General features: G+C 36.3%; 1 protein-coding gene across 3 annotated transcripts in view; it reads right to left on the minus strand.

Annotated features, from left to right (window-relative positions):
• Positions 1-27,966, minus strand: part of LOC131437165 (LIM/homeobox protein Lhx9-like) — a 301,131-nt gene that overhangs the window by 145,815 nt on the left and 127,350 nt on the right. For all 3 annotated transcript variants that reach the window (XM_058606335.1, XM_058606334.1, XM_058606333.1), the window contains one exon: positions 13,039-13,163. In XM_058606335.1, coding sequence (XP_058462318.1) covers positions 13,039-13,063 — 25 coding nt within the window. In that variant the 5' untranslated portion in view covers positions 13,064-13,163. The remainder of the gene's footprint in view (positions 1-13,038; positions 13,164-27,966) is intronic.

Below are 27,966 nucleotides of genomic sequence, written 5' to 3' on the forward strand. Positions count from 1 at the left end.
CTAATATTTTGTTTATAATGTGATAAAATTTGTTTACTTCGACGTCGACATTTCCTTCTGTACTCAGTATGTTCCGCCAATTTATTATACTTAGTCTACACTTGACTACTTCAAAGTCAATTTTATTGTATTACGGCACTTCCTCATATTCCAAGTCGTAGGGAAGGGATGCATTGTGTGTAAATAATGAATATTCAATTGCGGTGTGAAATGTTTCATTTTTCCATAATGGCAGGTTTGATGCATTCACACAAAAGTCTTCTGTGCAATTTGTGAAAAGAAGGTCTAAATATGCGTTTTGTGGATTTTTTACGGAGTTTACTTGATGTAGGCCAAAATTAGAAATTTTGTCGAAAAAGTAGTGCAATGTTTCGTTTTCTCCTACGACTGGAAGTTAGATTGATTCATTTTCAATGTCAGAAATGAAGTCCGCATTACGTTGATTGAAGTCGCCAAAAATATGAAGCTTTACTTCAGGTTCCATATTCGAAATAATTGTGTCTAAAGATTGAAAGAATAATTCAAAGGAGAATTTGTTCGCATTTTCGGGTGGGAAGTAGACAGAGCAGTAAATATGTTCTTCTCCCAATATTGAGACTTTGGCCCATACATGCTCAAATTCTTTATATTTAGGAGTAATAATTTCTTCAGAAGTAAGGCAAGAGTTTATGGCTATGAGGACTCCACCTCCAGATTTTTTCTGACAGAGAGATAAATTTCGGTCGTGCCGGAATACGTTAAAATTATTTCCAAAAACTTCTTCGCTTCTAACACTTTCATCCCAGCTGCTTTCAGTTCCAAGGATTACGTCGAAAGATGAGGTTATTAAATTTTGATGAATTTCTTTCATTTTGGCCGGGCTTTTCATGCGGTTGAAATTTTGGCAATAGACCAAAATTTCAGTCACATTTTGTCTATGAAGCGAAGAAGTTTTTGAGAATTCTGGAATACTTACATTACTAATTCCTGTTTCTATTCCTTCGTCAAAGGGCGTCGTCATTTCCGAAAATCCGGCCTTGTAAAATTGTGTTCGGCTTCCCGGATTAGTTGGAGTCGGCGGGTACGTTCACTTGTCAAAAATTTCCCATAAGAGTCCAGGTCGGCCAGCGCTTCCTTAGGTTTAATTCCATATTCCTGATGCACTTCGATGAAGATTCGTAGGAGGTGGTCAGGTGTTGTTGGAAGGTCTTCTGATGCTAAAGCATTTTTATACTAGTTGGTGTCATACCCTCGATGCATACTGTAGGTTGTTGATTTTTCATGTATGACAAATACAGACGGACGACGTGCATTATTTTCGGGTCACGAAGCCTTGCTTTTAAGAAGCGTTCGTCGCCATTTGCAGATTGTGAAGTAAGACGTACAATTGGAGGACGCATTGGATCTTCTGGCAAGATCTTGCTTCTTGCCACTACTCGAAATCAACGGTAGAATGGTATACTACCAAAAATGTCACTTTCGTCCCAAAAGACATGAATCCACCAAATTGCCTACAACTTCGACCAATTGAGGAATTTTGGGCATAAACGAAGGCACATCTTAAAAAACATGTCTCGGCAGCCGAAACCATTCAACAGTTCGAAATGATTGGAAAAAGTGTCAAAACTTGTCGCCAAGAAGTCTGTACGGAATTTAATGAGGAACGTTCGCAAGAAGGTGCGCCAGCTAGTCTACAATGGCTAAGTAGCAAATGTTAAGAGTAATATTCTGTAGTTGTTGTCTAATATTATTTGTATATCGAATAAAATTTGAATATCTAACACTTGTGAATTATTTACAGCGAAATCAAAGTGTGTCCAAACTTTCTGGGACAGTCTTTATAATAACATATTATATTTTCAAAAGAACACATTAGAAGAAATGTTTAAAGGAACATGTGAGAAAAAATGTTTCATATTATATTTATGTCACATACACTTCTTGCGATGCCAGCGAATTTTATCTCTATTCAAACCAGCCTACTAGCCGTAACAAAAATTTGTTTAGAGTGCAAATTCAGATTAAATTTTCTATCTACAACTAGTTCCGAACATAATCAAACTTGTTATGAATGGTTACATAACCAACTATGTACAGTACTAACAGTACTTGTTATGATAAAGGTTTGATGTTACGTATTTCTAACCAGTGCAACAACACTAACTTGTTTGCGCTGTAGATTCAACAAAACCCATACAAATACTGATTGCTACTGGTCTTTCTCATAATTTTTCGTTTAGTGTAGCTGTTCTCGTATATGTAGATTTGTGAAAACGACGCGATTCAACAAAAAACTTAGTTGTTTGAATTTCATATCTAAATATCTCGAAAATAATTACTTCTAACTGACACGTGACTATGAGTAAATTGTGTTTATATGACTATTTTTCGTCAAGAACTTAATGATTTGCAAATGTCTATAGATTGCCTTCAAACTGTAGTTTTTTATTAGTTTTCTAATCCTTCGAAAAGCATTAAATTCATTTTTAGTGTTTGTGCCTCATAGTTTTAATCAAAAGATGTTGGCTTCCTTTCTTGGACCGGAAAGCATATAAAGGCTTAAATGATTGAAGCACATGAAATCTAAAAAACAAAAAACATGAAAAAGAGTTTCAATAATTTGGATACGTTAGGAATTTGGCCTCTGGACATGAATTATGGGAAAACTGAATGAGTGAACGCCGAACTGCAGATAAATCTATTTTAAATATGTGAACTTTCCCATTCGTTCGCAAGTAACAAATAACCACTGTGTCATCGCTGGTATTGAAGAAACGAGCGGAACAAAAAGTTAACGAAAGGAGACAGCAATCGCATAAGGATTGCATTTCCCACTTTTGTCCTGCGTCGTATGTGGTGTGCTTCATACCCAGAAATCCAGACGGTGCTGTTTCCTGTTCTGTCTTCACGTTCTCGCCAAGCGTCGTCGCTCTGGAAAGCGGAACTTCGGATGATTGAAAACAAAGTGCATGCAGGAAATTGGAGCAGGGGGCGTAAAACGATTGCATGTTTGTGTGCTGAGAGTGGAACGGAAATGGAAATTGGATCCGAAATGTACTTAACGAAACAATTCGTCGCTCTGTTCGAACGCTGGCCGTTGACCAGAGTAGTGGCGTGGTTAACCGAATACTGATTATAATATATTAATAAAAAAACTTGAATTTAGCTTAGGTCTGCTCGTACTGGTATTGCAATAAATTTTTTTTCGAAGAAAAACTTACACTAATTCAATTAGCTTTTACGTAGCGCTCATTTGTTGTCGAAGAGTAAAAGACAGAATTTTTGTGAATTTTTCTCAGAGTTTTCTATTAGAGCACATATTTTCGAAAGTGTGCTGAACTTTTTTCACGCTGGACATAAATTTACCAAATTTGGCAGGGTTTCTTTTAAAAAAAGTAGTATTCCCATTCTGTCAATTGCTTGGATGTGGGATTTGTTTTGACAAAGATTAAGGTGAATCGAGCGTAAAAATATATTGTACGATAAATTAGAAAATTTGTTATTTGGTAAATGAATTTACATATGTATTATTCATTCACAGAATTCAGTTCGCTTTTATACCTCGTCCAAGACAGTGGACAAAATAAACCTTTTGCGACCGTGATGTCAGAAACAAGGATCAGTATCGTGAACAATAAAGCGAAAGAAATTAGTAAAGCTATTTGTTCATTCACCGGTAATAATATGAGAAAATACTATATTATATTGACTTCAAAGCGCTCGTTCTTCTGTACAACAAGTTGAAGTTTTGTTTAGGAAACAAATTCATCTCGATCTGAATGGCATATATTGGCTACAATTGGATAGAATGAATAGTGTTATTAATGTACAAAATAATCTAGCGGTATTCACTATTACAACAGCAAAGCGCACAACGTGGAGTACTATAACGTCAAATTCTACATTCCAGGTTACATGAAGGGGACGGGTAAGTCAATGTCTTCCATGCAGTCAACCTGTGTTTGTTTCCCAAACCCGCAAATATGGTCCGTAAGTCCAACAGGGGAATGAAATTAAAACCTTTATAATCAAAAACAGATGTTCTTTTCATCGAAAGAGAAGTGTGTAAAAATTTTGCTCTTCGGCATTCTGAATGGCGTACGTTAGTTACGCATGCGTTATTCTATCAAATATGACTTTGGTTCGTCACCAACGAACATCAGCTAACCCCTTACAAATATTATCTGAAACCTGTTCGCTATGGTAAGCCATACGTTTCAGGTTTTTTGTTTCGTTTCTGACAACAATAGCGACACCGAATCAATGGACGAAAGCGAGAGTAGTGAACCAGTAGTAACAACTCCTATTCAATTCGCTGAATAGAAAAAGAACGCCTCTTCTTGAAGATAAAGGATGGAAACAAGATCCTGTAAAAAATATTAGCAAGATTTTCTCAATTTTTTGTTTTCAACAGAGTAAAATTGTCAGCGTTGAGTTTATCAGCAGATGAGCCGGAATAAAAACTTCTTTAAAAAATATGACATCGATTTGGTTGAAGGTTCGGTTTTATTGCTTTTCTAAACTTAATGCAGATGATCAATTGACCATTTACGTTGTGATAGAGCATCATTGGATTGACAGAATTATTTATTGGTGACAGCAAATAAAAGCAGGAAATAAGAAAATCAAAAATAAAACTCTAACGTGTCGGAATAACTATAACAGGATAAAACTTCAAGGGAGCTGTTCAGAGAACAGTATTGTACGATGTCGGTAGCTGGAGAAAACGATGTAAACCGCTAAAAATTATTTACGTTAGCTCATTGACTGTGCACTCGAATTTGAAAAAAATTTATAAATAACATGTTTCCCTTCATGGTAGCTTGCCTTGCTTAGAGTGAATCCCATACCTTATACCCATTTGTAACACCAACTACGCGAAACCCATGGAAGAAACTGAAGAGTCATCGTCCTTCCGTAAAGTAGGTGAACTATCAACACTTTCTCTCCTCATTATTCTTTATCCTTACCTGTGAACGATGGAGATGAGGATGACCGCCAATGTTGGCTATCATGCTGTCGAGTTATTCTGATTTAGTTGGAATAGTATATTAATTCCAAAATTCACTCGGCAGGAAACATCGTCACCGCGCATTGCAACGCATTTCATTTTAAACATATCTGTGCATAATGGATTTTAGGTGCTGAAGTTAGTATGTAACTTGTGTAAAATTTGGTAGTTTTTTAAACAATAATAGCATTCATTAGTTTTGCGCAAAAAAAAAAAACACTGGCAAAAATATGTGAGACCTATTTAGCCAGTGTCTAAAAAAATGCAAAGCACAAACTCATTTGCTGTCCTTTAATCCAAAAATAACTGAAAGCAGATCTACATATTTCTTTTTTAATCAATTTTTTGTGGACGATATTTCAGTCTTATACTCTCACATATAAATGAACACTAAAAAGCTTTCTGCGAACTTCCTTTTCGCCATCCAAACTGTCAGATCGCGTTTATATCCAAAAACAGACAGACCATTTTAATGGGATAAATTTCCTTTCTTTTCAATTCATACTGTATCGCATTCTTTTAGCTTTTTCCAGCATTTTTTTCTCTTCATTCACTTAGCTCCTTGGTAATGGCCTTTGACTAGGGGTCTATTTTCCGCATCCACTTCAGTGAGTGTTGTTTGTCCCCGACCAGCTCATTTTCAGATGTTGAAAACCGCAATCTATTCCATTCATTCGCCGGTGTCTTGCCTTCTCCTCTATGGCCGAATGTTTGGTCGGAACTGGACACATTATGCTAGACAAAGGAAAGAAAGGCGTCCTGAGACCGAGGCTTCCTTGCAGTCAAGCGTTATCTGGTAGTATCTAGTGGTATGAAAAGTGGTCCCTAATGATGGTTTGAAAGGGAGAAGAGTGATGGCCTGCAATTTCACTGAATGATTGCAATTAAAAGCTCTTTGTCTGTGACGGAGTAGTCCGAGAACGAACGTTGTTGTGTTTAGTGAGTTTTTTACGGTTAACATCAAAATCAAATCAAGGGATTATCTGCAGAGTCATTGGTCTCCTCAAGTGGCGAAAAACAATTACTGTTAATAAATCTTGAACTCTGAACCACAGACAAACAGACACTTTTGGCGAGAAATAAATCAACCAAATCTGGCTTCTCATGCCTTCAATATTTACTGACGATAGTGAATAAATAAAAAGAATAGTTTTTCGAAAAGCTATTATTTTTATTCATCCACTATTGTTTCCCTGATTGGAGTAGGATTTAAGAGCCCAAATTTAGGCAATTATCAGTATTCATTTGACTCAAATCATAATGGTTCTGAAGTAAACTTTTTTTTGTATAAACGTCAGCGAAAAATACGTCGAATATCCGTTTATCAGTGCCTGAGTCATTATTAGGCAAACTTGTGTGATATACGACCATCAGGTTAGAGAAACACAATCGAATTCTATCGCTAGCAGTGATTCTATCGAGTCGGAAAATTCAATTTGATATTGTAATTACACGGCTCATTTACTATGACAAAGGAAGAGAAATAAATGGCGATCCATTTCTTGGAATGTAGCTCAATAGCGTTACTTTAGCTTGTTTTTCGCAGAAACTCTGGCACCTGGTACTGGTTATTAATATACTAGAGTAGATTTTAAAGATTCCCATAGCGCGATTTCATTGCTAGAATTGCAAGTTTCAATCAATGTTTTCAATTATAAGGTTACATAAAGAATGTACTCGATGAAACAAAGAAATCAAAGCGAAAACAGATGAACGTTGATGTGGAAAACAATCACTAGCTATTATCCAATCTGGCAATACTTCAACAAACTAAGAATCTTCCAATATAATTCACTTTTCCGGTTCGGTGACAGTTTTGAATTGACTTTTCTTTTCCATCAGCACGCGTACCAGTCTGTCTCTGTTTCCACCCGAAACCGCTCATTCTCTACCGGATTCATCCGTCGGGCAGTCTGTCGAATGGAGCGAATCAGTTTGTACCGCCTGTCATTTGCCTCCGCCCCTCAAGCCATCAGCTCCTCCCTACCATTCGGGTTTTTTTCTACCCTGTGCGTTCATAGTTTTACCTTTCTCTCCGTACAGTAGCAGAAAAAAAGGCTAGACTTGTAAATTGACTCTGAAATAGATGGAAGACCACTTTTCTTCACAGTAACCCTTCCATTGCTGGACCGCTGGAAGAGCTAGCTGCCTATGGCTACCGTGAAGGCTACGAAAAAGAGTTGAAAACAATATCCAGTAGAATTCTCGAAGAGATAGATTGCTTGACAAACAATGATGAAGTATCAAAAAAGATTTCAATAAATAAAACAACATTTTTCAATATCCATTAGTCCTTCTTCGGAGATGTCGCTTTTCATGATTCTCTGTTAGCTGATATTCATTTTCTTGTCGAACTGATGGATGACAGGGTGAGCACATACTTTGAGAAAATGAAAGGTAATACATGTAAAAATAAAACTTTCATTGCAACATGAATGCTAGATGAAATTCCAAAGATTTTATAAGTGTTATGATTAATTCCATATCATTGTCCCTGAAACATGTCAATCAATAGGTTTCCGGTCAGACAGGCAGATGGTGACACTAATTAATAATCTCGTTCAAACTTCCATCAACATTACGGGACATTCGATTCATTGTAGAGTTAGTTATTGTGCTAGCTGTTAATCCGCAAATCAGACGATAGTTAACATCGTAAAGATAAAAAAAGAAAGTCACAAAGTCAGAAATTGCAAGATTTTTACAAACTTATGGTCGAATGAATGATCTTCTGGTCCTATACAATGCTTCTGAATTTCATCCAGATCCAACTTTTGGTTCTGGAATTACAGGATTATGAGTATTGAACATTTCAAGCAGTTATACAGAGCAGTGATGCGAAACACGGAAACACGTTTCATTATTTTCTTATAGTAAAACATTCCAATCAAAAATTTTCAAGCCGATGGGAACAAATCTCAATAAGTTATTGGTATTTATCTTTGCTTATCTCATACTGCGAAGAAGTAACAGCTCGGCGCACAGGCCCAAAGAAAAGTCTTTTTGAATCCACCTAGTGGTGTAATGATGCCTTTCTCATATAACTTATATTTTCAAAAATATCACTAGAAGATTCTGTGAAGAAATTTTTTTTCAATCTTGAATAAAATAATTAACTTTCCTTGGCTATAAACTTACATAACCTTTTCAATTTGTAAACAGTTATGTCAAAGTAATAAGAATTTTTCTTTATCTTGCATCGTCGCACTAAATGATTAAACACTCTTTACCCTATGACACTATAGGAACTTTTATTTGAGCCCAAGTTTGAGCCTGTTTGTGGAAATCGATCAAATCATCTCTGAGAAAATTGAGTTAGTTAGTAAGTAACTAATATAGCCTTCAAATTGAATCAGTTTTAAGCCAAATCTAGAAAAATTTTACCCTCTTTGGCATCGTCGCTCTAAATGACGGTGTGAAATTCAATAGCAACCTATGGGACTATGATATTTTTTACTTTATGAGTGACATTATTTGATACATACGCACACACACATACACGCACAGAAACATACATTGCTCTGCTTGATGAACTGTGCTTATTGGTAAAGAGCACTTAGCCCTCTGGCCAATTTACACTAGCCATAAACTTATGATCTTTTATAGAAAAGCATCGTTATCATGATTTTTAATAACACTAACGAGTAGGTACAAATTGAATAAAAGAATTAGAAATTTACATTTTTTTCACCTGATTTTTTTTTTAATATGGCAACCCTGTACGCTATACGAAAATGAACAAAGCACGCTGCGAACGGAGCAAAGCCGCACGTATCGTCGCGTACTAGTTGTGCGTCGTCATTTTGAATGACGATTTGAATGTTTTAACACTCATCGCTCTATAGTTTTGGAACCAGAAGTGGTATCAGGATGAAATTGCTCAGTATATTTCAAGATAATGAGAGCTTTAATTTGAATCATTGAATCGTGAAAATCGGCTTAACCGTTGCTGAGAAATCGAAGCGAGTTTCGTTTTGGGAGATTTTCTTCACTATTATCGGTGCTTTCGCAAGCGGAAACCGGAGACTAGTAGTTCCAAAGTAGTTTTATAGATTCACTAACTAACGAGATCTACCAACTAAATGAATTTAGCAGTAAGTTTTATGAAAATGTGCACCTCGTTTTGCTATCGCTACTAATGAAATTGAAAATTTTCACTAATCGCACTGTAATACCGAAATCGAAAGCCGGATCTGGATGAACTTTTCAGGGACTTTTTAAAGAATTTTAAGACCTTTCATTTGCTTCTTAGTTTGTGAAAATCGGTTAAGAAATTTCAGAGAAAATTGAGTCCCTATTTTTTAATAAGGTTGCACATGTTTCCTTGTAATTTCAGAACCGGAAGTCGGATCCAAATGAAACTGAAGAAAATTGTATAAGGTCATAAGACTTTTCATTTGAATCTTAGTTTGTGAAAATCGGTCACGCCATCTCTGAGAAACGTGTGTGACAATTTTTTCCTTGTTTTGGTGTTTATCACCTTGTAATTCCGGAACCGGAATTCGGATCCAAATGAAATTAAGAAACTTTGCATGAGCTCTTAAGACCTTTCATTTGAATCTAAGTTCGTGAAAATCAGAGTTTTCGAAATCGAAAAAAAAAATTTTGTTTTTTAAATATCGACTTTCTGGGACTTCAAAATAAAAAAATATCAAGAAAGTCAATTTTTTTCTAAAAAAAATTGTTTTGAGATAACACTAAATCTCGACGATGAAATGAAAATTTTAAGATTTTTGACACAAACAAAATTTTTCGATTTCGGAAATTTCATGTACTCCCCCCTATGGTGCTTTTTCAAACCTTAACCGCCGGACAGCACCCCTTACGCATGTCCGATTTAGCTCAAATTTTGCATGAGGACATTTTTCGAGGTGCTTAAACTTTTGAGCACTAGCGCTTTACGAAATTGGAGGTTATCCCAAAATAAGAGCGGTAAAAATCAACGTTTTTTGTCGGTTACGTCACTTATACCATCATATCTATGGAACCAAAAGTCACAGCCATTTGATTTTTGAACTTGATCAATGGCCCGACAGTAGCTTTCAAAAGAGCCCTAGTTTGTTAAGATCGGTTCAGCCATTTCTGAGAAAATTGAGCGCGTATAAATACACCGCGTTTTGTCGGTTACGTCACTTATACAATCATATCTCCGGAACCAAAAGTCACAGCCATTTGATCTTTGAACTTAATCAATGGCCCGACAGTAGCTTTCAAACGAGCCCAAGTTTGTTAAAGTCGGTTCAGCCATCTCTGAGAAAATTGATCGCGTAAAAATACAACGCGTTTTGTCGGTTACGTCACTTATACAATCATATCAGTAGCTTTCAAACGAGCCCAAGTTTGTTAAAGTCGGTTCAGCCATCTCTGAGAAAATTGAGCGCGTATAAAAGTGCACACACACACACACAAACACACACACATACATTTTCCGATCTCGTCGAACTGAGTCGAATGGTATATTACACTATGGGTCTCCGATGCTCCGTTCGAAAGTCGGTTTTTCCAGCAATTCTAATGCCTTTCTATAGAGAAAGGCAAAAACGTTACACGCGTTTTTCTCGAATGCAGGTTTTAAAATTCCGTGTCCTTTGCCATTCAAATTTTTTTTTAAATTTTGCACACATTTGATTATAGAGCTTTTAACTTTAAGGCAATTCGCCTCTTCGGGCCAGAAAAACTTTCTGATCATATGAGCGGAGTTGAGAATCGAACCCAGGAGGGCTGCGTGAAAACCATCGACTTATCCATCATGCTATACCCGTCCCCATGATGAAAGCTAAAAATGTCTAGCTTTCATATAACAGGTGTTCGCGGACCCACACGGACCGAAGAATGCGGCCAACATGAATATTCACCAACGCCATATGGAAGACTCTCATGAAATATTCAGATCACCGGCCGATCACCACATGAAGGCTGGATCTGCCAAAGTCAACCACTGCGACCCAAATATGACATTACTTAATGATACAACCCTAGTTTTAAGTTAGTCGTAAATTTTAAATTAGTAAAAGCCCTTGGCATCTTAGAGCTTAAGCAGTGTGCCTTAAACATTATATTCTTGAATAAAAAAAAAAAAATATAACAGGTGTTTTTCAGGAGGTTTGTTTTTTCAATAGGGATTACTCTATTGTCTGAAATTTGTTTTGACAGTGTAAAGTGACGTCTTTACTCAGTATTGTTTGGCAAATCATCATGGAAATTTATTTTCAAAATCAGTGATCAATTAAAACTGTTTATAGTGCAAAATTCTCTTCAGTGATTAGGCGCATGTCAATAAGAAAAACTATCATATTTGGAGCAAAGATAATCCCCACGCTGTTCAAGAATTACCGAAGCATCCCGATAAATATACTGTTTGGTGCGGTCTATGGGCTGAGGAAGGACGAAGCGTTACCGTGAATGGACATCGATACAGAACCAAGATCAATGATATTTTGTTGTCAAATCTTCAATATATGGATGTGGAAAAAATGTGGTTTCAAAAGGATGGTGCTATTTGTCATACTGCGGCCGAAACAATCGACTTTTTGGAGGAACATTCAACAACAATATTATTTCGACCGGTGAATTGGCCTCCGCGTTCGTGTGATTTGACGCCACTCGATTTTTTTTGTAGGGATACGTGAAGTCATTGATTTATGTGGATAAACTAGCAACGAGTGATGCTTTGGAAACCAATATTTGACATGTCATTGTTGAAATACACCCTCAAATGGTTGTGGTCAAAAATTGGACCTCCAGAATGACCTTTGTGAAAAATCATAATTAAATGTTAAATGCCAACAAATCGTCCACAAAAAAAAATTGTCATTTCATAATTTGGCATAAACACCGTTAGAACAATTGTATTGCTCTTCGAAAGGAATACATTGATGAATAAAATCTAAATATGCACAAAAAGTGTTATTTTCTCTCTCGAACCAAGGATTTTTTGACCGACGTATTTTTCAGATAATATTATATGGTGTTTTCGTATGACACAGATCTGTATTGGTTTAAATTTTATTGAACCTTATTATAGAATATACGCTTGTAAACTTCAAAAATCATTTTGAAATATCAGTGACTGAAGACGATCTTTTATCGAAAAATTATTCAAAAACCTAAATTTCTTGTATAGATCAAATTGCGCCATCTGAATATGAACGATGTTCGATTTGATACTGTGTTTTGTTGAGGCAACTGATGAGGAAGTACAAGTTTTAGCAATTTAACGTGATATAATTTGTGTATCACTCCTATTGTATGAAACGAATCCTTCGTAAATTTCACTCTCTATTCATTTGCGAATGAACAAAATGGATATTCTATCTATTCTTGGTGGCCTCTAATACAATTAAGCTCAGGTATCAAGTTTTCTCCATTACAGCAATACATCACCATATTTATCCGTTAAAATGTATCATCGATTACAAACATACTGCATGAAAATGCTTTTAAGAATATTACGAATATATGTAAGTGTGTGTGTGTGCGAACAGATAGCATGGGAAGAATCAGTGGTGCGGTGAGAAGCAGAAAAGTCCATGTGCAACTTTTTTTTGGGACATACCTGAGGGAAAACTATCGTAACGGATGGGTTGCTGTTACACCGGATAGAAGGTGATTTAGGAAAGGAATTTAGATGGTATGGACAGCTTTTCCACTCAATCTCGTACTTGGCCAACTCTTCCGTTAATGCAATTGTGGTTGCTTTCATGAATATGTATTCTCAGGGCAAAGTCCAATCCTAATGCTATCGATTCATCATTCGGTCTCTGGTAGATTACTTTTTGTTTGATTTGTTTGATTAACTGGCTGTTGCAGTTGGTTGTTGGTGAAGGGTTGATTCACAGGTGAGTAGAAAGATTCCAAACCAGTGGTTGGAGAGATTTGTGGATATATGATCCGACCAGCAATTAATAACAAGTTTATAATAGCAAGTTGTAGTATGAGTCTGGTCGCGTTAGAAGTCAAAGTAACAAAAAAAATCAATAAATATCAAAAATACATTACAACGCAATGCATGCATGTCACAACGCAAATTTCTACTCCATTCTACTTACCAGCAACATTTTCAGTGCTGTGCATTCCTGACACCGGACGCTTGACGTCACCGAAGGTTAAGGTTTTCACTGGATGCTCATGTCCAGCCCCTCGGCGTTTCGGTGTCCCATGGGTGCCCAGTTTGCTGAAAATAATGACACAAAAACAACACAATTTATTATTTGCTCGATGGATAATTGGAGCCGAAAAGCTCAACCCTCTTCCCGATTCGTTCGCTAATAGCGGTTCGCAAATATATATATTTTCATTGACCAATTAATGCTTGATGGGAGTGAAAATATGGTCGAGAAAGCATCAAATTAACATGTCGCTACCGATCTTTGGAATCTGGTGGAACAAAATTAATTAAAAATAATTATGACTTTTGTATCCATCGTATTGAATTAACAGCATTCCCGAAAAAGCCACATGATCGTGGCGAAATAATGCTTTTCTTTCGGGCGCGGTTAAGCATATTAATTTATACTTAGTGTGTGTGGGTTTTTTTATGTCGCATTCTTTCAGTACTTTGGTTTTTAACCAGGTTTAATTCGATCATAATATTTAACAGGGTTGTGTTTTATTCCTATCAATTGCTTTGTATAAAAGTGGTTTGTCCAACTTTGTCAATGTCAAGCATGACGTTTACAACAGTGCCGTTATGAGGGTGTGGTGATCCAATGTACACTTGGACCTACCAAAGATCTAATTCTTAGAGAGAATCTGCGAACCTCTTGTTAAAGAGCAAAAATTAGATTTTATAAAAGCCATTGGGAAGGTTTCCCTTCCTCTCAGAAAGGGATTACCATTCCCGAAAATTGGCTATTGAAAGACCCAAATTTAATCAAATATGCAAGTGTGTAGACATCTGTACTGCTATTCACTGCACTGATATCGCACGTTTTGACGACTACTATTTTAATTCTATATAGGAATGCGAATTTAAAATACGAAAAAAAGAATCATGCAAACAGTGGTCAGGTTGCATCGATTCGAGTAGATAAAACTATATATATATATATGAACCGTTTTTGAAAAACAAAAATATTTGAGATAATCTCATTGCATTGCGCATAGAATGGATGCGACTATTTAAACTGAGGTTCTTCACACAGTCGAAATCAGCTTACTCTCTGCCCTATCCAAGCTGTTTGAAAAGTCAATACAAAGGCGAATTCTTGCTTTCGCTGATGAACAGGATATATTACTGGAAGCACAGTTTGGGTTCCGGAAAGGAAGATCCACCATCCACCAACTCACAAGGGTTAACAACATCATCCAGCAAAACAAATCAGTGTCCAAAACAACTGCCATGGCAATATTGGATATTGAAAAGGCATTCGATAATGTATGGCACGATGGCCTGGTGTTCAAACTGCATCGGTATAATTTTCCCATGTATCTTATTAAAATTATCAAAAATTATCTTGCAGATAGAGCATTCCAGGTTTCTCTGAATAATGCACTTTCAGAAAGATTTACTATTCCCAGGGAAGTATCCTAGGTCCCATTCTATACAACATTTTTACATCAGACATCCCACCTCTGCCGGGTGGTGGTGTTCTGTCACAATTTGCTGATGATACTGCCATTCTTTACAAAGGTCGTGTCATTAATGCTTTGAAGAATAAACTACAGACAGGTCTGGGCGCTTTAACGGAATATTTTACAAGCTGGAAAATTGTGATCAATGCAGCAAAAACTCAGGTCATCTTGTTTCCACATTCAAGATCTCCAAAACTTGTTCCATCAGACGAATGCCGAATACGATTCGGTGATGAGGTCATTCAATGGTCCGATGAAGTTATCTATCTAGGACTCACCTTTGACAGACATCTGATATTCAGGTCACATGTTGACAAAATCGTTCAAAAATGCAGCATACTCATTAGGTCTCTGTATCCGCTGATTTGTAGAACATCTAAACTATGCCTGAAGAATCAGATGGCTGTCTATAAACAAATCATCTACCCCGCAATTGAATACGCAGTCCCTGTTTGGCGAGGCTGTGCACGAACACACAAACTTAGGCTTCAGCGCATTCAAAGTAAGATCTTAAAGATGATTCTAAATCTACCCCCTTGGACAAGGACTAGTGAAGTACATGAGATGGCTTCCCTGGATATACTAGAACAAAAATTCGAACAATACTGCACGAAATTTGAAGAGAGGTGCTCAATCTCTGAAATACAAATAATTCAAAATTTGTACGTATTAGGTTAGGCATAGTTATAAGTAGGTAGATATTTTATAAATAATTAAAATAAATATTATGATTTAACATTAGTATGTAAAACAAGAGTAACTAAAACACCTAATATTAATAACGAATCGTATGAACAACAAAGATGAAAGGCCAAAGGGTCAAAACACTTGTAATGTAAAATGTTGATGTAATACACAAAAAAATAAGATTCATAAACAGATATTTATGCAAAAAAAAATGTACACAGTCGAAATTAGTATTGAATCGACTTGCATTCTGTGCGGTTCGTTTGAGCCGTGGAAAAGGATTCTATACCCAACAGCCTTCTGTGGATTTTTATGTGCCGTTCGCCTTGCAAGAGAGGCAAAAGAGGATTTATCGGAGTTCTGCTGGTTTTTCACATTCGAGATACTGAACGACCTTGATCACTCGAGTGCTGGATGATTTTATCAGAAGTAACATTATGCATCCAATCGATTTGTCCGTACAAAGCAAAGCAAAAAGTCTTGGCATTAAATTCCTTTTGTGGAATTTGGCCTTTCTGTTTCAACTTCGCAGCCGATTCTTAGCGTTCAGAATCATTGCATGACAAGTACTACGATCTTACTGATACTTACTGAATCCTTCCAGGTCGGGTCTCAAACATACGACAGCTGGCTTGTAACACAAGCGCTCTATACATTGAACCGCCAACCCTTGTCCGTACAAGGACTCGTACAAAATGTGTTTCGTTTTTAATTGAATAATGTTGACACAACACCTCTCATCACCAACATAATCAAACTAACGGTACCCTTAAGGAAATTCAAAGTTCTGCAAAAATATCGAAAGTACATTGCACCGTGATATTAATAAGGATATGAGGAACCTAAAAGATAACTGCTTCCGAAATGTTCAAAACAGAAACTAACATTTGGCATCAAACATTTTATTTCGATATCGGAAATTTTAATGGACCCCCTCCTATGGTTTCATGACAGCTCTTTTTACAAGTAATATAATAGTTTTAGGTTCGTTTTTGAAGTTTTCATAAACAGTTGTTGGAAAGAAGTCACTCAGGGGCTATGGTTGAAACTTCAAATCACCATGTTACTACTTCTTACATTTCGTCTTCGAGTTGTTGAAGAATTATTGATCTGGCAGTCGTAGTAGTAACCTAATCTTATAAATGGTCTCTATCTGATGAAGACCAATAAGTTGCGACTTTGTTTCGTCCGAGACGTTAGTGAAGAAGCAGTATTTCAGCAAAAAAATAAAGTCAAAATCAGGTTACTACATTCCGATGCGGAACTTGACCTGGATAGACTGACCGCTTCGGCACAATTATTTAAACTATAATACTAAAAGTAGAGTAAGCTGCTTAGTGGTTTATTTTCAATTTGCAATTTGCAACTACTAAACGGAATCGGCCTAACATTATACATGTTGTATAATATGTATTTCTAATTAATTTTCGATTGTTTTTGGAAATAACAAAACATTTTTTCAATCGAAATATGGATGAGCCATTTTCGCAAAATTCAGAAAGAATCGAAGCACTGCGAAGTGTGTGACCCAACAATTGGTAGTCGGAAGGGGCCAGATATGGTGAGTAAGTCACATGATCAACTACCTGCTGGAGACTTTCTAGTGTATCGCGAACTCTTTTCGACTTGTTCGGTGGTGCATTATCGTGGAGCGAAATATCTCCTTTAGGGTTTCTCTATATAATTTTTCTGGTTGTTTTTTGCGCAATTACTCGGTTAAAATCGTCCATTTGTTGATGGTAGCAAACGCCGTTGACAGTTTAACCAGGTTCCAGAAGCTCGAAGCAGATCACACCGGTCTGATCCTTCTACACAACCAGCATGACTTTCGAGCAATACAGTTCTCCATTTGTATCTCGGTCAGTTCATACGGCACCTACTTTTCACACTTCTGAATCTTTCCCATGGATTGTAGATGTCTGGAAATTACTTGCTGTTGAACTCCTCGTGCTTATGCAAGGTGTCGTTGCGTTTTTGTGTCGTCTTCGTGCAATAATCCTTGCAATTCGGTGTCATCAAACATCTTTCGCATACTAGGATTCAAATGGAAGGTTCTATGATCCCATAGCATGCTTTTTTAAATAACTATTTATTGGAATATGAGTTAAAATTAAATTATTAAGATTTAAATTGGGTGTTCAGCCACAAGTGGTGACTTTTCAGCCCTATACATGATTTGGTTATTACAATGAAGACATCATTTGCTTCAGCAATTCTGTGGTTTTTGTGAAATTGAACAAAGCACGCTGTGAACGGATCAAGGCCGCACGTGCTGACGCGTACCAGTTCTGCATTGTCATTGTAAACCACTTGAACTTTTCAGTGACTTTAAAAAAAAATCAAATTCTCTTATTTGCCTCTAAGTTTGTGAAAATCGGTTAAGAAATTTCCTTGTATTTCCGAAACCGGAAGTCGGATCGAGATAAAATTCAATAGCGATCTATGGGACCATAAGACCTCTCGTTTGAATCTAAGTTTGTGAAAATCGGTCACGCCATCTTTGAGAAACGTGTTTTTTAAATTTTTTTGGTGCATATCACCCTATAATTCCCGAACTGGAAGTTAGATCGGGATAAAATTCAATCTATGGATCCATAAGACCTTTCAGTTCGTGAAAATAGGTTCAGTCATCTCTGAGAAAATCGAGTGACTTTATTTGTCACATACACACATACTTACACACACACACACACACACACACACACACACACACACACACACACACACACACACACACACACACACACACACACACACACACACACACACACACACACACACACACACACACACACACAAATAAATACATGCACATTTTGTGATCTCGACGAACTCTGTCGAATGGTATATGACACTCATACAGTGTGCACAAGAAGTTGAAATTATTGCATTATGTACTAATAAAAGATTTCGTGTTTTATTGTTCTCGATATGTTCTTCATTATATAATTTTCTATATCTTCAGATTTTACGAATTTTGAGACTGTTTTTTTTTTTACATTAGACAAAATTTAGTGGTATTCAAGTTATCTGTGAGTTTTAGTTAGGGTTAGTTTGTTCAAATTACTTATTGACAATACTTTTTGTATATGGAGCTGTATCCAATATCTTACATAAGATGCTTTCATCGGACCCTAAAAAGACGCGAAAATAGATTGTATGTTTCACAAAAGAACACATATACCACAAACATACATCATATTGATTTCAGGCATTTAAACGGAACCAGACACGCATAAAATGATCAGAAATGGTTATTGAAACCTTTCTCATTAATATATTTCCCTCCAGTCTGCTTACAGTCCTACTCTCACTAGCTAAGGGTCCTTTTGGTCAACCGTATCGGTGAACCGCTCACCTGTTCCCATATCACGTATCGACCATTGCTTAATTATTGCCTGGGTTACTCGCTATTCAAACACATCCAGGTGGTATTTTTCCCATCGGTTGCCATGTGCACAGTAACCAGATCCTTTTCCCACCCACGATACCAAGGGTACATCGACAAAAACCGCATCGAGTGTATAATCATCACTACACTCATCATTGCTATTATTATGGTTATTACTATTATTAAAAGTATTATTATTATTATTTTAATATATGCACGACACAACGGTAGTCATGTGGGAGGTACATGGACTGCATTTGCGCGGGTTAATTAATTTATGTTATAATTGCTTGTAAAATGTAATTAATATAATCACGTGCATACCTCGGTTCGAACTTCGCTCGAATTGATTTCTACTCGTTCGTCAGACTAGGCTGAAAAAAATGATCGAATGAGAAAATCTTTGCTCTGGTAGACGTCTGCTTCGAGAAGAAGTATAAACTAGTTGAAATCTCAACTGAATTGATTTAGGTTATAGAAAAAGTTGAGTATCATGTAAGTGGTGTGATTCGATGGAATTCGATAGAGGAAGACGAAAAAGAAGAAGAAGAAGAAGAAGAAGAAGAAGAAGAAGAAGACGAAGAAGAAAAAGAAGAAGAAGCGGAAGAAGAAGAAGAAGAAGTAGAAGAGGAGTAGATGTTTATAGTGTCAATAACTTAGATTTTCTTTCAAGGAAACGTAGGGTAACTGTACCCTTAATCATTTCAGCATCTTCATTCATCTCATATTTCAAAATCAGTGACTAGAGTGAGATTTGCTATCTTTGATCAATACATTAGTAATTTGAGATTTTTGACAGCTGTACTGATGAGATAACTTTTGCCACATTCACCTTATAAAGAAAGTATCCAGAAGCTGACCGGAAAAGACTGATGATGGCAATAGCATAAATGAAAATTTGGGAAAATATCACCGCATAGACGGAACTCAAACCCGTAACTTTTCCCTTCTGGGAGATCGTGTCAAGTTATTCTGAATGTGAAACACAACTCAGAAATCAGTCGAGGTAATCAGAATTATTTATTAAAATGTACAGAACCATTGCATGGCTGGTACTATGATCCTATTGATATTTCAAGACATTTTAAATAGTTCACAACTTCAGTTGGAACTTCACATTTTTTTTCCTAACGTATATCTTACTTTATACTTAAAGTATAAAGAGATTATCATGACTTAGGCAAATGTCAACACATTTTATATGAAGTGTAGAACTGTTCATACAGAATGTTTTGTATATAAGATGAAAGTATGTCACTTTATGACAAAGATCTTTTTGAAGCGTCGCCATATTGATGCATATGAGTCTTCTTAGAAATCTTTATATTCCTTTCCAATTGCGGTAATATTAAGTGTCAACCATAAACATATTCAAATAGTTTTGAACAGTATGGTGACATGAATCTTTGTGGAGCTGAATGAAGCAGGTTTTTGAACAACATATTTGAGAGTTTGTTGACAGTAAGTATAATCAAGTAAATTGTTGATGACTTAAAGAAAACGTATTAGCCAGCGGCAGTTCTTTTTGTGGGAACGGATATAGCGTGATGGGTAAATCGAAGCCTTTCGCGCAGCCTACCTAGGTTCGATTTCTAATCCCGAACATAGGGTCAGGAAGTTTTTCTGACCCAAAGAGGCGAATGACCTCAAGGTTAAAACCTAAAAAAAAAGTTCTTTGTTTACTGAACTATTACTTGCTATTGCATACTTTTGTGAAACTCTCCAAGGAAAATTTCAATTATGTTAAAATGATGATGTTTTTGTTTTCAGACAATGAAATCGTGGATCGCAAAATAACATCATTGCACGAAGACCAACGAAAGATTCCCCAGCCTGTATCATTGAGATTCTAATGTTTGAGTGTGTCAAATAACGTCACTCAATCAAAGCGACGGACAATGGTCGGAATCTGGAAAAAGGCGGTCAGAAGTGTGCACTGCTTTTCCGTGTATTATCACAGGATTATATTAACACATGTATCAATAAGTCCCGAGACTAACAATGAAAACAACATTTTTTTTGCAAAATTTTTTTTATTCATCAACATAATCACCTTTTAGGGTGATACAATGGTTCCAACGTTTTTTTTTTCTCGATAAACAGCTTTTTGAATCATCGACTCGTTGCTGTTTTTGTTCCATCGAAAGCAATCGCGGCACCCACTTGGAAAAAACCTTTTTCATGCTCAATTTTTCATGAAGGATAGTAAATACACTTCCATATGATATCTGTGTCATCTCAGCAATCTCACGGAGCTTCACTTTACGATCTTTCATTATAATTTTTGTCACTTCACTCACATTTTCCGGTGTAACGGCTTCCACAGGTCTACCCGAGCGTTCCGCGTCATTTGTGTCGGTACGACCACGTTTAAACTCGGCGAACCACCGACAAATCGTTGCTTTTGATGGACAAGAGTCCGGATAACATTTTTCAATCCATTGTTTCGCTTGCACGGTGTTTTTATCAATTTAAAAGCAGTGTTTTATCAAAACACGAAACTCGTTTTTTTCATTTTTTAAACAAACTACAAAACGACTTTACTCCAACCTCGATAACTCAGCTGTTTCTGGTCGGATCGACTAAAAATTTTGACCCGTTTCAAGCAAAGGTTAGTACTCTAGAAAGACGTGGTTACTGGTTTACTACGAGCGCCATCTCTGCTGTAGTCTCGGGACTTATTGATCCATGTGTTACACTGCAGTCGAAAGAGGTTCCTAAATTTTTGTTAAGGGGTAGTACAAATGTTGAACAAAAAAGATGAATAAATGTTTTAAGATTTCTATAGAATTTGATTTTTTAAGTATTTTTTTTTCTGAAGACATCATTTGTGCACAAATATTTTTTCCGAGAAACACTGTTTTATTGTAACAGTTTTATAAATTTCTCTTCAAAAATTTACTCGAATTAATAAATAAACCCAGCAAGCATGTGTTTTTCAAGATGAAAATGTGATAACTATTTTAAGCTCGCGAAAACGTCATACGAATCGTTCGGAAATATGAAAAACCTGTTTTAATTCACCTAGTGGTGTAGTGATACCTTTCTCATTTTCATTTTCTCCCGTATATTACAGCAGAAATTCCTCGAAATACTACAATTTAATAAGCTTAGAAAATAGTTTTGAAGACTTCTGCCATATCCGAGAAAAGGGAGTAACATGATTTTCACATGTTTGATGCATATCACCCTGTAATTCCATAACCAGAAGTCGGATCCAAATGAAATTCAGGTCCTTTATATGGGACTATAAGTCCTTTCATTTGAATTCAAGTTTGTGAATCGGCTCAGCCATCTCCGAGGAAAATGAATGACATTATTTTCACATTGTTGTTGCATATCATATTGTATATCCGGAACCGGTAGTCGGATTCAAATAAAATTCAGGAACTTTGTATGGGGCCATGAAGCCTTTCATTTGAATATAAGTTTGTGAATCGGCTCAGCGATCTCCGAGGAAAATGAGGGACATTATTTTTACATATTTGGTGCATATCACTCTGTAATTTCGGAACCGGAAGTCGGATTCAAATGAAATTCAGAAACTTTGTATAAGATGACTATACCTTTTATTTGAATTCAAGTTTGTGAAAATCGATTCAATCATCTCCGAGGAAAATGGGTGACATTATTTTCACAGTTGCGGTGCATTATTTTCACATTTTTTGTTGCATATCACCCTGTATATCCGGAACCGGAAGTCGGATTCAAATGAAATTCAAGAACGTTGTATGGGACCATAAGAACTTTCATTTGAACATAAGTTTGTGAACTTTGTATGGGACAAAAAATCGAGAAAAGTGAGTGACATTTGTCACACACATACGCACACACACAGACATTTGATCAGTTCGTCGAGCTGATTCGAATGATAGATGACATTCGGACCTCCGGGCCTCGGTTTAAAAGTCGGTTTTTGCAGTGATTGTATAGCCTTTCTACATGAGAAAGGCAAAAAAAGGTTTTTTTCATTCCTATTTTTTACTCCTTGGGGTAGTGCAGCCGAAAAGTACAGTAAAGTTGCCATTTATGCAGTGCAGTAAATTTATCCATCTGTGCAATGCGATGTTTTTCCCGTGAAACTGGCCATAATCAACCAAAACTTACTGTATTGAAAAATCTGAACAATCGATTGTTGAATCAATTCATAGTCATTAAGCGGCTTTGGTATCGGTTAATGCTAAGTGCACCTACTATTTTCTATTCGATTCTTCGACTAATCAGTTCGTTAACAGATTATAGTGAACTACTAACGCCACTCAACGGTTCATTTTTATTGACCTTGTAAAAGGAATTAGCTTTACCTAAATAGAAGGAAAATTAAGAAAGTTAAAGGCACATAAATTAAATCTAGAGATTTAAGTTTTCGGGTAGAATAAATATTAATATTTCTCGACTCACTCAGCAACAGACTAAATACTGTGAAAAATCAAAGACTAGTCCAAAAACTCGTTTCACGGTGCTATACACGCAAGATAGCAGCTGTTCATACTCTGTATTGAAACTCCCCATCTCATCTTCAATACGACTAATCAATATCGCGAATTATACATAACCTTGAGCATTTGCAAAATTTATAAAATTGCGTTCTGCATTTTCAGTTAATTTGATTTAATTTCGTCGAATCAAACTCGTGACAGCCGTAATTATGATCAGTCCCAGTTGTATTCATGACAAACCGGATCCTGCCGTCTGCCCCCGTCTCATGCAATTTGGCAAATTGTGAGCAGTGGACCTAATAATATAAATAACCAACGAAATGTGGACATGACTGATCGGGTGTGCATTGTAAAGTATTATGATATTTGAAAATCTATTCAATATGCACCACTTCATTTACGAAACAATCACGATCCAAAATGGTTTTAACTGTTGCATTCAACAAGCACATTATAAGCGTGGGTTGAGGTCTGGGCGACGTGTGTATTCAAACTGGCTACAAACTAAACGGCATTCCGAGGTGCTGTCTGTTTTCAAGTATTGTAGCGGGAAAACGATTCGTTTTGGAACACCGCGACGGCGAAGGGTAGGTGGCAATTTGGCTTTGATACGGATTCTCCCGTTTACTATTGTTTGGAAACTGGCCGAGGGCATCAATTTTCTGCGATGTACCGTTATGTCGGGAATCTCTCCGGGCAGGGATTGGGAAATTGCTGGATGAAGTAATCATGATATGGATTTTCCGCATAAACGCTTGTTCATCGACCGCGTCGAGATCATCATCCACATGAGTGGCTTGGCAACGGAGTCTGCCCACATACCGCGACGGTGGAACTGACGAAGGATACTCATCAAATGGTCAGATGAATAGGATACTGCTCGGACTGGGAGTTGAATGGAAACTTGCGTTATTTAATTTGTGTGCTGAAATAACCCAATTCGCAACGTGTCATGTGATGGTTTGCATTTTATGTGCGTAATGTGAAAATTATGTTCCATTTAATGTGAGTTTCGCGGGCTAATGTCAGTTGTTTTGGCCTGGTAGTTGAATGGTAAATTGAATTAAATTGGAGCGAGGAAGCATAATCTCTTTTTCTGGTTTCGAAACGAGGTAAAATTTCACCTAATTAGGAAAACTTTGGTTAGATAAACACTTTTACAACAACATTCGAGTGAATTGATTTGATTTTAAATAAATCAAGATTCTTGCACTACGTTACTTTTGCTTCAACTGATTTTGCAACCACTTGTTAGTGTGCAGCATTAATTGCGTGGCATAACATAACAAATGTGATGCCGTTGCTTACAAAACTTCTTTCCGGTCAGGGCGTGACGTGAAGTTAAAGCTGACTTATGACTCACGCGACTTACGTTCTAAACTATCAATCTAGGACGAGTTAACTAACATTCAAATTTGTACTTTGAAATTAATTATAACAGAATTCCTATGGCATTTCTCATAATAATTGAATTTCATGTGTAATAGAAACAATAAGGCTTGTTTTGCGACAAAATCTGGACCCACTTCAAATACATATATCTCTGGGAAATGTGTAAAAATTGTATAAAATCAATTTTTAGTGATACTACAAGGTTTCAGATCAAAGATGGCGTTAAAAGTAGAATAAGTGCAAAAAGCATTTGTGTGCGGCCGCCAAAATAATAATAACACATTTTACATTAATCAAGAAATTGTACAATATCTGTTTAGCATAAACATCAGTTATTATATCTTATGTCGTTATTGATGAGTTATTCCAATTTCATTATGTTTAATTGATCCAGTAGTTCTATCTTCAAATAAAATACTATTGAATAAACTTCATCAGAATCAGATGAAATATATGCCAATGATATTATTCTTTTCTGAATGCTACAATGTCAAATAATTTTAAAATTCGCCTTCTATAAATATTTTGTTGTTGCTTTAACATGACAGAATTTTACATTTTGTTGTTATTTTCTCACGCAGACTTTATAATTTTTTATATTTTAACTCTTATTTCAAACAAAATAATGTTCATTTCCGGTTTTATTAATACAATACAATAACGTTCTTAAGGGGTTACAAAACTTTAAGTTCGAGATTGGAATGAGTTTTACTTCGAAAATAATAATACATCGATGAATTAAAAAGCATCCAAAAGTACATGTTTTATTAGGTTTGTGAATTTTTCTTATTGTTATAGGTGCAAGATTGTGGCTTGTACGGCCCCTGTAGTAAACGCTTTTGCGCACGGAGAACCCGCAGATCACAAAATTACAATATTGCAATTGTTGTTTCACGCTCTGGTTGTTTCAACTAAAATGTTGTTGATTTAACTAACATATCTGTTCATTTTGTCATAACCATTCAGGTAATCGAAATTGTTGTATTCGAATGCTGTCACTTGGCGGAGAATGAAGACAGCAAAACGCAGAACAAAAAACCTGTTCATTTCACCAGAAGCGTTTCATATTGAAAATTTTCAATGGTAAATGAACGTCATTTATGTTAGTTACGTATTGGCCCTTTTATGTAAGTGAAAGTATGCAGAAGAATATAACAGTTAATTGTAAAACAAGTTTTCCATGTGTTAAATAGATATTCCTACAGTATAAATGTTTTAATTTCATCTGAGAGTAATGTTTTCTAGGGCAGTTCATGTCAATGTTATTAAAACCGCTTAACGCTTAAAAATTTGCTGCTAAAGTTAAGTGGTACTATTTGTATTTTCTTGAAAGTGTATCTGTAGCATTAGATTTACCAGCGATCCATTCTGTAAGTGAAGGAAAAATTTCCTAATTCCCTATGACAATTTTTGTGGTGAGTTTTCTTTTGAGAATTGTAATCTTTTGGTTCATTTCTATATCCTTTGTGAGTTTAGTGATAAAGAGCAGTTAATTAGGTTGCTAAGCTGCTAGCACGATAAATAAAAAACGACAGATTAGTTAAAACAACAGTCGATTAGTTGTACCAAATTTTAACCAATCAAAATCAGAAAAACAATCAATATTTTAGTTGTTTTGCGATCGCTGGCTTTTCCGTGCGGTCAGCACGATATCTCAAAAACTAATCAATCGATTCATTCCAAACTTTCAGGTATTGTTTCTATATTACTGTAGCTAGTACGAGAACGAAGGGTTTGATTTTTTCGCATGATTAGTAATGTTTTTCTCTTCAAATAAAAAGATAAATATCGATTTTTCTCTGAGAAAACCTTGCCAACACATTTTTTTCGAGAAACCCTTCGTTCACGAACTAGATATAGCAATTAGAAACAACACTTGAATATTTGAGATATCGCAGAAAAAAGTAAATAACTCATTTTTTTGTTTGGCAGGCAATACACAGCTGTGGTCGAGCAAGTCAAAGCTTCATCAGTACCGGAACGAGAAACAAGGAAACATATCGCGAAGAATGCCTATAGAAGCGATTGTTACCATTCATACGCAGCCATGACGCTTCCTAGCCATCGCGGCCTGATTTGATATCTTGATACCACGACAAAGATGTTTTGGAATGATATAAAGCGAATGGAGTTCACCGAAAGAAGCGGATTCACCTAACTGCTCGGAGATGCGACCTATCGAGCGATATTGAGCTCTCGTCAAGAGAGAACTCTCTCAATATAAACAACAACAAGCTACAATTATACAACAATTCGAAAGTATTGGACGAAAGCAGCTAAATCGGTTTCAGAGATGTCTGCACAGATCCCAATGGCTGACGTGAACTCGAAAGCTCGTAGTTTCTGCATGCAGCCTAATTAAGGAACTGTAATTAGTTCTAAGATGACTAATAATGCACAATTGAATGAATGAAAAATGCGACAAATGTGTTCTATTCCAAATTCAATCTTTCAGATTTCATCGCGAACAAACTTTACAATGTAATTAACAATACATAGCAATTAAAAATAAGACGATCTCGAGATGTGCAAACCTAAAGAACAAAAGCACCGATTACACGACCAAGATCGATTGTCATTGTCTTCAGGAACAGCAATATTCAGCACGTGAAATTGAAATCATGTTGAGAAGGACTGCGTTTCGGCATATAAAAAGTATTGGAGATGCAGTTGAACAAATCGGATACTGCAATAGACATACAGTTTTTTGCGAAACATGAACCAAAGGAATCCAAATATCCGGGGGGAAAACATTAACACTGCATTGAGCAGTTGTCAAGTATAACATACCCGTGTAGAGTCGGTGTTGAACAGTCGTTCGCACCGCACGCGTATAGCTCTTGGCTCCTGGAATTTTTTTCTGACTACCTAGAGTTTCATTGATTCAAGGCTTCAGTCTTTTTCAAGGCTACCTGAATCACTAACTAAGTGACTAAGTGATACAAAGAGTGATATTAGAGTGACTAAGTGATACAAAGAGTGATATTAGAGTGACTAAGAAATTAATCAGCCTTTTTTAAGGCTAGCTAGGAGTCTAATCGAAGACTAATTTAGCCTAGTTAATTTAATTTAAAATTTCATTAATTTCAAAAATGCCTGCGTCCAACCGGAAAGGCAACAAGCCTAAGGCTAAAAATAATTCTATACGGAATAAATCACAATCCGTTATTCAACATTTTTCTAATAACATTCACGATCTTATAGAATCTGAATGTAAAAATAAAAGACAACGGACGGATTTCCCTTCCGTTGATCCTATGCCGTCTAACAATATTTACGAGATTCTTCCTGAATCCGATTGTAGCGACATATAAGAAAATTTTTCAAAAATTCCCAAAATGGACGCTTGTCGTTCTGGGAAGAAACATCAATCTATGCCACCAGTGACGGTGATGATTTCCGACTTCAAAGGATTCCGTACTGAGCTTTCTACTTTTCTCCCGGAAGTAGTCTCATTTCAAATCGGACGAAGAGGAGAATGTCGAGTCTTGGTG

Source organism: Malaya genurostris, chromosome 3 (assembly GCF_030247185.1).
Source record: "Malaya genurostris strain Urasoe2022 chromosome 3, Malgen_1.1, whole genome shotgun sequence".
NCBI lineage: Eukaryota > Metazoa > Arthropoda > Insecta > Diptera > Culicidae > Malaya > Malaya genurostris.